Here is a 13060-nt window from a genome sequence, read left to right on the forward strand (position 1 = left end):
TTTAAGGCTGGGGGACATCAACCTCTCATGGCTAAAGGATCCGATTCCTTGAGAATTTTCAGCAGTATAAGCCATAGGTCTTAGTATTTTGTATTACCCAGCAGGGCCAGATTCTTAACAGAGAGGGCGAAAAGCGAAGAGCATAGAAAATGCTCTGTCAAAATCAACTATGCTGTGGACAAATGACAGCGTGATACCAAAGAAGTCCTCCCTGTGGAACTGAAGTGCAATGAGACAGGCAGATTACAAATTTTAGCAGAGGATATAGAGGCTGACTGCTGAGCAGCAAGGACAGCACACAGGACAGCATGAGATAGCTATGTAAGACTTAGGCAGCTCTGATTAAGCAAAAGTGCCTTGCAGACTATAACACTAAGAGGCAAAGCTACAGACTCTACAAAGAATGGGTAGATAATGAAACAGAAGTCATGAGGCTGCTAATAGTGGCTTGATGAAGACTGTAAAGTTAGTATGTGACCTACATTTCAGTGAAATTCACTTTTAGTAAAGTTCAGAGAAATAGAATTTATTCATTACATTTTGTTGGTGAAGACTGTTTTGCTACTATTGCCCTATTTTTTAATTGAATATTTTGATTTCCTTTTTTTTTCTTTTTATTTATTTTTTTAATTTTTTTATTTTTTGACAGGCAGAGTGGACAGTGAGAGAGAGAGAGAGAGAGAGAGGTCTTCCTTTGCCATTGGTTCACCCTCCAATGGCTGCGGCCGGCGCGCTGCGGCCGGCGCACCGCGCTAATCCAATGGCAGGAGTCAGGTACTTATCCTGGTCTCCCATGGGTTGCAGGGCCCAAGCACTTGGGCCATCCTCCACTGCACTCCCTGGCCACAGCAGAGAGCTGGTCTGGAAGAGGGGCAACCGGGACAGAATCCGGTGCCCCGACCAGGACCAGGACCAGAACCTGGTGTGCCGGCGCCACAAGGCGGAGGATTAGCCTAGTAAGCCGCGGCGCCGGCCTATTTCGATTTTCAATAAGAGTTATTTGCTAAAATGAGGAATGGGAATTGTTATGGTAAGAGAAAGGGAGAATCCAATAAAAAATGGACAATTACAAATGACAGTGGGAAAAGCTTTTGGCTCAACACATGGACTCCCAGATCTCAAGTTAGAGTGCCTAGTTGGATTCCTGGCTCTGGCTCCTCCATTTCTCTTTCAACTTCTTGCTAATGCATACAATTAAGGTAGCAGGTGATGGCTCAAAGATTTGAGTTCCCACTGTGCATATGGGAGACATGGATTGAGTTCTTGTCTCCTGGCTTCTGCCTAGCTGAGTCCAGGGACTTGAACCAGTGGTTGGAAATTCTCACTCTCTCTCTCGCACTAACTCTGCCTGTGGAAAAAAAAAAAAAAAGAAAAGAAAAAAAAAAGAAAGAAAGAGAAAGGAAATTCTCGCTCTCTCTTTCTCTCTCCCTCTTTCTGAATTTCAAATGAAATTAAAACAAACAAATGAAAAAGAACTTAGGGGCCAGCTCTTGGCACAGCAGGTTAAACCACTGTCCACAACACCATTATGCCATATAGGCTCTGGTTCAAGTCTCAGCAGCTCCTCTTTCGATCTAGCTCCCTGCCAATATGCCTGAGAAAGCAGTACAAGATGGCCCAAGTGCTTGGGCCCCTGCACCCATGTGAGAGACCCGGAAGAAGCTCCTTGTTCCTAGGCTCAGGTAGCCTCCACTCTGGCCATTGCTGCCATTTGGGGAGTGAACCTGCTGATGGAAGATCTCTCTCTCTCTCTCTCTCTCTCTCACTCTCACTCTCACTCTCTCCTCTCTCTGTAAGTCTGCCTTTCAAATAAATGAGTAAATCATAAAAAAATTAAATGATAGCACATCCTGAAGTTCAAGGACTGTTTGGTTTGTACTTGTTTTTTTAGCATTAATTTTTAATAGCACTACTTTTTACTCCAAAAAACAACTTAAAATTTGACATTATATTATATGATTACCCTAACGAAGATATCTGTTCCATAAAGATAGTTTGGGAGATAAAGGTATTCATGATATATTTAAGAAAGCATATACCACATAATTAAAGCACCTCCAGAAAAATGAATTGCTAAATTATTCTGATCTTTATTATGGGCCAAAAAACTCACATCAAAACTAGTGTAAGTGATATGGTCAGAAAATGCTTAACTAAAGGATCTATCTTCACACTGAATCTGGAAGAATGAATAGAATTGAAGCACAAAACAGCAGATATAACATGTAAAGTGAAAGAAGTTTCATTATAGAAAACAGCAGGGACATGCATTCCCTGGTTGGCCTCAGGGCTAAAGCAGCAGACTTGAAAACAGCAGGGCATGTGTGTGAGTGAGTGTGTGTGTGTGTGTGTGTGTGTGTATGTATGGGTATGTGTGCCTGTGTCTGTGTCTGAATGAAATTAAGATTTGCCTCAATGAAAGAAATGATGCATTTTGGAATTTATTCTAGATAAATATTATTAATATGGTGTTCTTAATGCACTTCCCTACAATGAATGAATGAATATGATGAACTATATTTATCAAAGGGAGAGGAATTTCCATAGGCACAGAAGTGGCAAACTGAACTGCAAGTCAAATTTTACCCACTCAGTAGTATTGGCCTATAGTACACTTACATTCTTTTTAATATTGCTTGTTTACTTTGAAAATTGGATGACGTTATATAAAATTATTCCAGGTTCCACTTTAAAATTGGCCTGTCTTTCTGAGGGGAAAAGTGTCCAGATCTCTAGGTGGCAATTGCAACTTTCACCTAGCCAGCACACACTCCTCCTCTCCTTTATTCCTCCTCACTGCTCCACTGCTCTTCAACAGTGTGACCTTTGATGTGGTGCTTGGGAACATAATCAGGAAACCGAGCTAATTAAGATGCAGAACTTCATTGTGACCACTAATACATAATGGAAACTGTCTATTTCCTCTTGCATATTAATTCATGTTTCTAGAATAATGACAGCATAAAAACTACTGCTAAGTAATTACTACATACCAACCACAAAATAATCTTCCTCCAGATTCTTGTGAATTTGAACCCCCATCCAACTATCTGCTAATGGCAGATTCTTGAACAAATTAACTGACATTCTGAACCCTGAAACTCAGTGTATTTTTTTTGGGAAATAAGGATGCTTACCGTATCTTATATAAAGCTTAAATGAGATCATCAATATAAAGCACTTCACATAGTTATTAGCACCAGCAAAATCTCATTCATAAAAAGAATATTTTCCAGTTTTGAAATCTAAACATTCAGAAAGCTATATGAGCATGTGTTTTATAAAAGATCTCTATCCAACAGGCTAATTTTCATTGATTGGTGCTGTACATAATATGTTTTCCTTCAATGTAACTTTATTTCAATAGGTACATTTTTAGGCTTGATGGGTGATACAATGTTTTTATATTAAGGAATATTGTGAAGGCAGATACAGTAAAGTTCTACTATGATATATATTGTCTCCACAACTTTAATATGTTCTACAAATATAAGTAGAAAATTCACTCTTAATATCAGACAAATCTCCAAAAAAATTCCCAGAAAAGCATGTTCATATTAATCTGTTGTATTTTATATTCATAGACAGTAATCCTGAAGCACATTTTCAATTAATCTACATATATTTAAACACAAGAACCATGTAAGTTGAAAACACTGTATGTTACTAATTTAAGGTAAAAGAAAGAATTGTTTGTTGCCAAGCTAATAAGTTGCTCTTACTTCAAAAAAGAGATATAAACAGTAGAAAATAAACTCTAAAAGCATGAAGAATATTTAATTGGTAAATGTTTCATAATTAAAAGTTATTGGCATTCTCTATTCTTACATTCTTATTTTTGTTTCTTTCTTCCTTTTTCTCAAAAACATGTTTAAAGTGCAATTATAGATATTGACTTTACTGTTTGCTCTTATATCAGTCCTGAGCTTGGTTTACATAATATAAAACAACTCATTTTTCATATCCCACTCCTGACACCAGAAAAAAAATTGTGTTAGTCATTATATGAAACAATGTTCTAAGACAAAAATTTTCAAGCCATTTATGCATTGAACAATTGTTTACCTAACACAATAATATTCTGTTGACACTTATTTCAAAAGCCTCATGTTTTATTACCTTGTTTTCAAAGCACTCTAGTTTTATATTCATTCACTTAAAATAATAGGTCATTAGGTACCTACTATATTGTCAATGCAAAATATTATGCTCACGACTGTGTTTTATCTTAATAGCCTATTTGTGAGATGAGCATTATTATTCTTATCAGTAAACTTGGCCTCAGTAATGAGGTAAAATGCCTGTGAGCCTGTCCTGTGGCTCTGCAGGTTAAGCAGCCTCCTTGAGTGAAGGTGTCCCATAGGAGTGCTGGTTCCAGCTGGGGCCGCTCCACTTCCTACCCAGCTCTCTCTGAATGGCCTGGGAAAACAGCAGAACATAGCCCAAGTACTTGGGCCCCTGTACCCACCAGGGGGACCCTGAAGAAACTCCTGGCTCCTGGCTTTTGCCTGGCCTAGCCCTGGCTATTGCAGCCATTTGGGCAATGAACCAGCAGATGGAAGCTCTCTCTCTCTCTGTCTCTCCTCTCTTTCTCTATGAATCTGACTTTCAAATAAATACATCTTAAAAATAAAATAAATTAAAGTGCCTAATGTCAGTGATTAGTAAAGAGGAAGGACATGAATTGAGGCACATTAGAAAACTAGTTTTCACTCTACATGATATTAGAAATCTTATAGATTTATGTTAATAGGCTTTTTAAAGACTAAACAAATAAAGGATGCATTAGCAACTGTTTTCAAAGAGACATTGCTTTAGAAATAAAAATAATAATAGAAATAGAAATATTTAAATTTTCATTTGTTTTTTCCAACCACTAAACAAAATATATATATTTAATATGCATTCAATCTCTTAGCAGTGCTATAAAAAGAAAAGAAAACTTACAAAACAAAAACAAGTCAAGAACACTGGTATTTTTTTTTTTTTTTTGACAGGCAGAGTGGACAGTGAGAGAGAGAGAGAGAGAAAGGTCTTTCTTTTGCCGTTGGTTCACCCTCCAATGGCTGCCGCGGCCAGCGCATCGTGCTGATCTGAAGCCAGAAGCCAGGTGCTTCTCCTGGTCTCCCGTGCGGGTGCAGGACCCAAGCACTTGGGCCATCCTCCACTGCCTTCCCGGGCCACAGCAGAGAGCTGGCCTGGAAGAGGGGCAACCGCTACAGAATCCGGTGCCCCGACCAGGACTAGAACCCGGTGTGCCGGTGCCGCAAGGCGGAGGATTAGCCTATTGAGCCGCAGCGCCGGCCGAACACTGGTATTTCTTACAACGAATCATATTTCATTATTACAGAAAATCTTTATTAAATAGCCTAAATTTTTCTTTGAAAGACTTATGTGGAGATTTAATTAAGATATTCACTAGAATACAAATAAAATTAGTAAAATATGTGTGATTTTTAAAGAGTAAATATTATTCATTTCTTTTCATGCCTACAAAAACTAAACATTTAAAAATACTGGTTTTATGGCCTGGTCATATTAGAAATGGAACAAAATTCAAAATTCCCAAATGCTTCAAAATTTCCAAACTTTTAGAATTCCAATATTATGTTCTAAGTAGAAAATTCTACACTTTATCTCATCTTGCAGTGAAGATACAGGTACACTAAAATATTTTATAAAATTAATTTTTGGCTATGTGTATCTGAAACATAGATGAGAGTGATTCCATATCCAAGATATCTCATTATGTATATGCAAATATTCCAAAACCTGAAAAAATCCCAAATCCAGAACACTCTGGTCCCAAACAGTTTGGATAAGGAATATTCAATCTTAATAATTTTCATAGTGTAATTATTTTATTATCCAGGTTTCTTTTTTTTTTTTTTTTTTTTTTTTTTTGACAGGCAGAGTGGACAGTGAGAGAGAGACAGAGAGAAAGGTCTTCCTTTGCCGTTGGTTCACCCTCCAATGGCCGCCGCGGTCAGCGCGCTGCGGCCGGCGCACCGCGCCGATCCGATGGCAGGAGCCAGGAGCCAGGTGCTTTTCCTGGTCTCCCATGGGGTGCAGGGCCCAAGCACCTGGGCCATCCTCCACTGCACTCCCTGGCCACAGCAGAGAGCTGGCCTGGAAGAGGGGCAACCGGGACAGAATCCAGCGCCCCGACCGGGACTAGAACCCGGTGTGCCGGTGCCGCAAGGCGGAGGATTAGCCTAGTGAGCCGCGGCGCCGGCCATTATCCAGGTTTCTTTAACACTATCTTTAAGGACAATTGTTTTGACCAATGGAGAAAAATTTCAACAACTAATATTCACAATTAATTGTACTTTTTTTCAAAGAGCATTTTACCTTGAATTCAGAGAAAAAGTAAGACCAGAAATAAAAATAATTAAGATCACTAAAATTTTAAAATAGATTTTGGACAGTAATCATGACTATTTAAATTACATTTAAGAAATAAATAGTAACAATAATAATAATAACTCACTTGAAAACTGAATTGCAAATCCAGATTTGCTGATATAAAAATCTGTGTCAAACTGGATGGTTACTATGTTGAGGGTGCTGTGGATTCCTTCAGGAATAAGAGATCCACTAATTTCTTTTAATAACATCTCGTTTTCTGGTGGACCATCCCAAACTCGGAGTATATCATGTGATGCTTCCGTATCGAAAGCAAGAAACTGCAGGCTGTGGAAGAACCACATATCTGTTTAACTTTTTAAAACAAGGATTCAGGTTTAAATACAGAAAAGAGAAAATATGCATTGCTGCTTTTACTAGGTATTCCTTTCTTTTCTGAATTAAAATAAATGAATTATGGAAACATCACACAAACTTAATCAGCTTTCTATGCATTATGTAAATTTTTTCTTTAAAATACGGTTAAATACATAATTGCATCTCCTTTGCAAATCAGAGATTTTAAGTATACATTCCTTTCAGTGTTCATGAATTTTAACTGTGGCAGTAGTAGGTGACATTTATAGAGGATCTCTTGTGTATCAAGTGCTCTGCAGATTGCATTATAGATATATTTGTTTCATTGTTATAGTCACCCAATGAAGCAGTAACAATTTTCATCTTAATTTTATCAACGTGGCAAGTGAAGTTTAAATGATTACAAGGGTAGCAAGTTATCTGACTGTGCAGTATATACTTTTACTACTCTTTCATGTTAAATCTGCTCTGCTTTATGTCTAATCTAGATAAAATTAATATCTAATACTTTTTTGCCTTTTGCAAAGATTAGAAATCCACATTTAGTAACTTCCTCAACTAAACTGTACCACATTCACTTTTGATGCATGAATTGTAACAGCTTTAAATCTGGGTGCACTTTAATAACAAAATATTTACTTTCATTTTCAACAATTAGAGAATCATTGGATTTCATATTTTAAGTGCAATAATTTTAATATTGAAATAAAGCCATGCACAATCTAGACTAAAGTAAAATAAATTGGGGATATATCCAGGATAGCTTGTTTTGAGTTCTGCACATTGCCTTGCAAAAGTAATATACCAATTGATAGTGAATATACCAATGCATAGGAGTGTACCACCTAAAAGCCCTCCTAAAATTCCATTTATATGAGGCAGAAATTCTTAATTATTAAACTTATTATCTGTGAGTGATAACACACTTGTGACAAGGACAATTTGTTCATTTAGTAATCCATTCCCAGCTAAACTCATAATGGTAATACCAAGACTAAGAGTGTCTGTGTTAGCCATGGAAAACTCACCATTATTGATTTAGGAGGAAATTGTTACATACTCATCTAAAGGGCAACAATATGGAAAATTACGAATCCCAAACCTACACTTAGCAGAAAAACAACCACAGTTGCTTCTGAAATGTCTGTAAGGCTAAAGGAGACAGGAAATGGAATTGAGTCTCCTTCCATTCTAATTTCTTCTAAATAGTCATGAAAATACACTTATGGTGATCTCTCCATAACAGATATAACTTATCCTTATTAATTGTTAGATTCAACATGTTGAATCATTAAGAAGTGATTCTTGCGTTCACAAGAAGCAAGGAAAAGTTTCACACTTTTGCTTTGTAACTATGGTAAGCTTCCTTCTCAGGGTTCTATGAGTTATTGCTGCAGTCCATAAAGTAATAAGTTATGTTAATAAATACTGTTCATATTTTAAATCATATCAAGGTTAATATTATTGAAAAATCTTGATACTGATGGATATTGTATATAGAAGATGATCAGGAAATTCATATTCATAATAACTTTGAGAAAATTAAATCAATTTTACCTGACGATGTTTCCTGGATCTACCTCAATCATCCACATGCAACGTAGATTATTGTCATATGGAAAAGGATAACCAGGAGATAAGATTCTTCCAGATGATTCTCCTTTAAAACGACCTCCACATTCAGCTAATAAAAAATAATAGAAGTTTAATTTGCAATTTCAAATATTTTCAAAACAAATTTGTCAATAATGTTTTTTCACATTAAGAAAGCTAAATATTGATTAATTTTCCTCTTGAAACATACATTTGTATAAGCTTTCTCAAATTAAAGTATGAATTCATGCGAGAATATATTATACAATAAAATGACAGTCTCAGATCACATAAAAACAATAAAACAAACCTAATTAGGCAAAAAAAGGACACATCAAACTTCTGAGTTAGGCTTCCAAACATTTTAAAATGTGTTGTTAAATAATGATAAGTTTAAAAGGGAAACAGATGGCAGGATGCTCACTGCTAGTGCATTACAGACTGAATAATTCATCATCTTGCTACCCCACCTCTGAGAAAAACTAATCTTTGCCGGGGTCCCTCAGGCCTTCTAAATTTCATTGTCCTTTTATTCTCCTTTAAATCACTTTAAACTCTCCCTTTTAACCTTCAAAAAGTCACACTGACATTTTTATTACATTTTTTTACTTCAGTTAAATCTACTTTTGCACTGATTTAATGTGGTCTTTAATTTTTATAAAATTTATCAAAATAAAAACTGGTAGATTGTCATGTATTATAATTAAAATTTTAACTTTTGGGGTATTCTCTCTACATTTAAATACTACTGGAATGTCAGGAGTGATTTTATTTCAGTAAGCAAACAATCTAGAAATGATTCTCTATATTAGAAAAAAGAGAAAATAAATATTTTTGCTAATTGTGTTGCTCTACATCTTCAAACACCAGAAACAAGGAAAACACTGTGTGATGTATTATGCATATGAAACAGCTCCAAATTATTCTCTTGCCAAAAAATAAACCAAAATAGCGTTTTTCCTTAATTATTAGAAGATACTCCTTTATTTATTTTCCTTTTTCTCTGAACAGTTTCAATCTTGCTCAGATTCAGTGATTAAATTATTTTTTTGCTTGTGGATTTTTATTATTACACCAAAGAAGGTAAAAGACAGTTTTTACATTTGCAAGAGATCTGATGACACTACAATCTAAAGGCTCCATTTTGACGTTCCATATATGTAAATTTGTTTCAAAACTTTAGATATTATCTCTAACCACACTCTGGTGGTTAGTTTTAGGTATCAGCTTGGCTCCACTAGTTTCTATGTATTCCATCGAAGGCTAATCCATATATGAAGGCATGTTATAGATTTGATTCCCATCCACAATCAGCTGGCTTTAAGAAAGAGATTATTCTCAATAACACGAGAATATTCAATCAGCTGGAAGCTCTTAAAATTCAAAACCCATTTTCCAGAAAAGAAAGAAATTATCACCCAAAACTGCAGCATAAATTCTTTCCTCAATTTCTAACCTATTAGACTGTCCTAAAGACCTAGAAATTTCCAGCCCTTACAACTACATGAGTTGATTCCTTAGAATAAATAAATTCTTTAAGTTAGATATAGGTAGATAGAATGGTAGAAATAATTTATTTGATTTGTTTCTCTGGAGAATTCTGGCTAGGAGAGAAACCTACACAAGGTTAAGGGCATATTCTTTTGCATTGCAACATCAATTTAATATAATTTATAATAATACATATATATGACCTTAAAAATAAGAATATATTATTATTATAAAAATAAGAATATATTAGTATTCTTAGTAATGATATTTAACATGTCATTATAACTTCTTGTGTTTTTGTTTTGTTTTGTTTTTAAAGATTTTATTTATTTATTTGAGAGGTAGAGTCACAGACAGTGAGAGGGAGAGATGGAGAGAAAGGTCTTCTATTCACTGGTTCACTCCACAACTGGCCGCAAAGGCCAGAGCTGCGCCAATCTGAACACAGGAGCCAGATGATCTTCCCAGTCTCCCAAATGGGTGTAAGGGCCCAAGGACTTGGGCCACCTTCTACTGCTTTCCCAGGTCACAGTAGAGAGCTGAATTGGAAGAGGAGCAGCCAGGACTAGAAACAACACCCAATGGGATGCCAGTGCCATGGGCAGAGAATTAACCTACTATGCCAGGATGCCAGCCCCTTGCTTCTTGTGTTTTTTTAAAAATTTTTTAAATACAAACTATTTTGGACAATCTACAGCTATCTAAATACTATATATTAATTCATTATTATCTTTTAATGATTAGTCACTATTATTGGCATATATTTATTTTGAGAACAAGCTGATACTTCCTCCAGGTTAATTTCAGTCATTGAGGAAATGTTTACTATATTGTTTGCTGAATTTAATTTAGCTCTTTTACCTCCTCTGTATTTCTTTTCTTTCTTTCTTTAGATTTTATTTATTTATTTATCTATTGATTGATTGACAGGCAGAGTTAGACAGTGAGAGAGAGAGACAGAAAGATCTTCCTTTCATTGGTTCACCCCCCCCAAATGGCTGCTACAGCCGGCGCGCTGTGCTGATCCAAAGCCAGGAACTAGGTGCTTCCTCCTGATTTCCCATGCGGGTGCAGGGCCCAAGCACTTGGGCCATCCTCCACTGCCCTCCAGGGCCACAGCAGAGAGCTGGACTAGAAGAGGAGCAACCTGTACAGAACCAGTGCCCCAACAGGGACGAGAACCCAGAGTACCAGCACCGCAGGCGGAGGATTAGTCTCGTGAGCCGTGGCACAGGCCAGATTTTATTTATTTATTTGGGAGGTAAAGTTACAGACAGTGAGAGGGAGAGACAGAGAGAAAGGTCTTCCATCTGGTGGTTCACTCCCCAAATGGCCACAACGGCTGGAGCTGAGCCGCTCCGAAGCCAGGAGCCAGGAGCTTCTGGGTCTCCCTTGTGGGTGCAGGGGACCAAGCGCTCTTGGGCCATCTTCTGCTTTCCCAGGCCATAGCAGAGAGCTGGATCTGAAGAGCAGAAGCTAGGACTAGAACCAGTGCCCATACAGGATGCTGGTGCTGCAGCTGGAGAATTACCCTACTGTGCCACTGTGCCAGGCTCCTCCCCCTCTGTCTTTCTTCATTATAAATATTACTTGGCATTTTGATCTCAAATGCACCAGGTGATACAACTTGGGAGTTCATTTTATTATTAAAAGAATTTGGTTTGCAAGATTAAAAATGAAATACAGTGTTCAAATAAGAGACCTAGGTTACATACTCCCGTTTGGTGAATAAAATTAATTTTTCAATGATCAATATATAAGCTTCAGAAAGATAATTACCCAGTAATCTCAATAATTAAAAAACACAAAATTTCTTTATTTGACAGAAACAAAAATATCCATAGTAGGTATTTATGATTAGTAAGGACAGAAAATCATAATCTTAGGCCAGATGGTGAAGTTATTAATTTCTTGAAGAAAGAGCCATCTTTAACAGAATTTCCTCCCCTGTTATCATGGAAATCATCAACATCACTCACCTGATTATGCATTATTTAAAAAAAAAGTTTTCTATCCCTCATGAAATCTTGTGCAGCATCAGGGTAGTAAATTTTGGCTTTGGGTTTTCTTAAATACAAAATGCATTGATTTACTACAAATATAATTCAAATATTCTGATCCCAGAACAAATACCTTTCCAATTGTACAAAATATTTCCAGTATATTTTGATAACACTTCCATAGAAACACATAGTAAAAGTCTAAAGGAGTATCCTACCAATACAGGAAGGTAGAGGGTAGTCCCACGCCCTTCTCTCCCCAGTCATGCACTTGAGAAGGCTACTTCCATGGAGAGTGTAACCTGGATTGCATCCATAAATGATAGTGCTACCAGCAAAATGCCCTTGGTCACTGATTTTGTATCCAAATTGTGGAATGCCAGGATCTTCACAATGTGAAAGTTCAAAACCTAGGAGAGAAACATAAATAAATTAATGGTAAAAAAAAATTATCAAGAAGAGTTAAAATGATATAAATGGCCTCTTTCCTTTATTATTTTTAATATGACTACACAACTCTCACAAATGAATTACTCTTACCACATTTAGATTTGGTGATATTTAAAAACCAAATAGAACTTATTGAAAATTAGAATTTCTTGCATTTTTCAAATTTAACAGTGACATCATGGTTTATGTCTTGATTTTTATTACTAAGCTTCCTGCTTGCTTCAAGTAATTTATGGTTATTATTAGATTCTGGCAGTGATAAGATATACATTAAGAAATAAGCATAGTTAGTGTTATTCTTGCTTCCTGGAATTTCCTGAGTGACAGAAACACCTTTCATTATTATTATATTTTGACAGGCAGAGTGGACAGTGAGAGACAGACAGAGAGAAAGGTCTTCCTTTTTTCCGTTGGTTCACCCCTCAATGGCCACTGTGGCCAGTGCACCGCGCTGATCGGAAGGCAGGAGCCTGGTGCTTCTCCTGGTCTCTCATGCAGGTGCAGGGGCCCAAGCAACTGGGCCTTCCTCCACTGCACTCCCCAGCCACAGCAGAGAGCTGGACTGGAAGAGGAGCATGCCAGCACCACAGGTGGAGGATTAGCCTATTGAGCGACAGTGCCGGCCACCTTTCATTATTTATAATGAGCCTCTTTTTGACCACAGGAGAGTTTCTAACAGTACGATGATTCTTGGAAGTTTGCAGCTGATTTCCAAAGGAGCTCACTTTGTAATTAGAAGATTGTGACTTTAAGCACCCCTACTCCCACCCCCATACACAAATGCTCCAGACAGCAGAGAGGGG

General features: G+C 36.9%; 1 protein-coding gene across 3 annotated transcripts in view; it reads right to left on the reverse strand.

Annotated features, from left to right (window-relative positions):
* The window catches only part of CSMD3 (CUB and Sushi multiple domains 3), a 1281859-nt gene that overhangs the window by 307047 nt on the left and 961752 nt on the right, over window positions 1-13060 (reverse strand). For all 3 annotated transcript variants that reach the window (XM_051844770.3, XM_051844772.3, XM_051844771.3), the window contains 3 exons: window positions 12026-12217; window positions 8281-8407; window positions 6491-6693 (listed from right to left, as the gene is read on the reverse strand). In XM_051844770.3, coding sequence (XP_051700730.2) covers window positions 6491-6693; window positions 8281-8407; window positions 12026-12217 — 522 coding nt within the window. The remainder of the gene's footprint in view (window positions 1-6490; window positions 6694-8280; window positions 8408-12025; window positions 12218-13060) is intronic.

This window comes from Oryctolagus cuniculus, chromosome 6 (genome assembly GCF_051225735.1).
Source record: "Oryctolagus cuniculus isolate XC-2025 breed Fujian yellow rabbit chromosome 6, ASM5122573v1, whole genome shotgun sequence".
NCBI classification, from domain to species: domain Eukaryota; kingdom Metazoa; phylum Chordata; class Mammalia; order Lagomorpha; family Leporidae; genus Oryctolagus; species Oryctolagus cuniculus.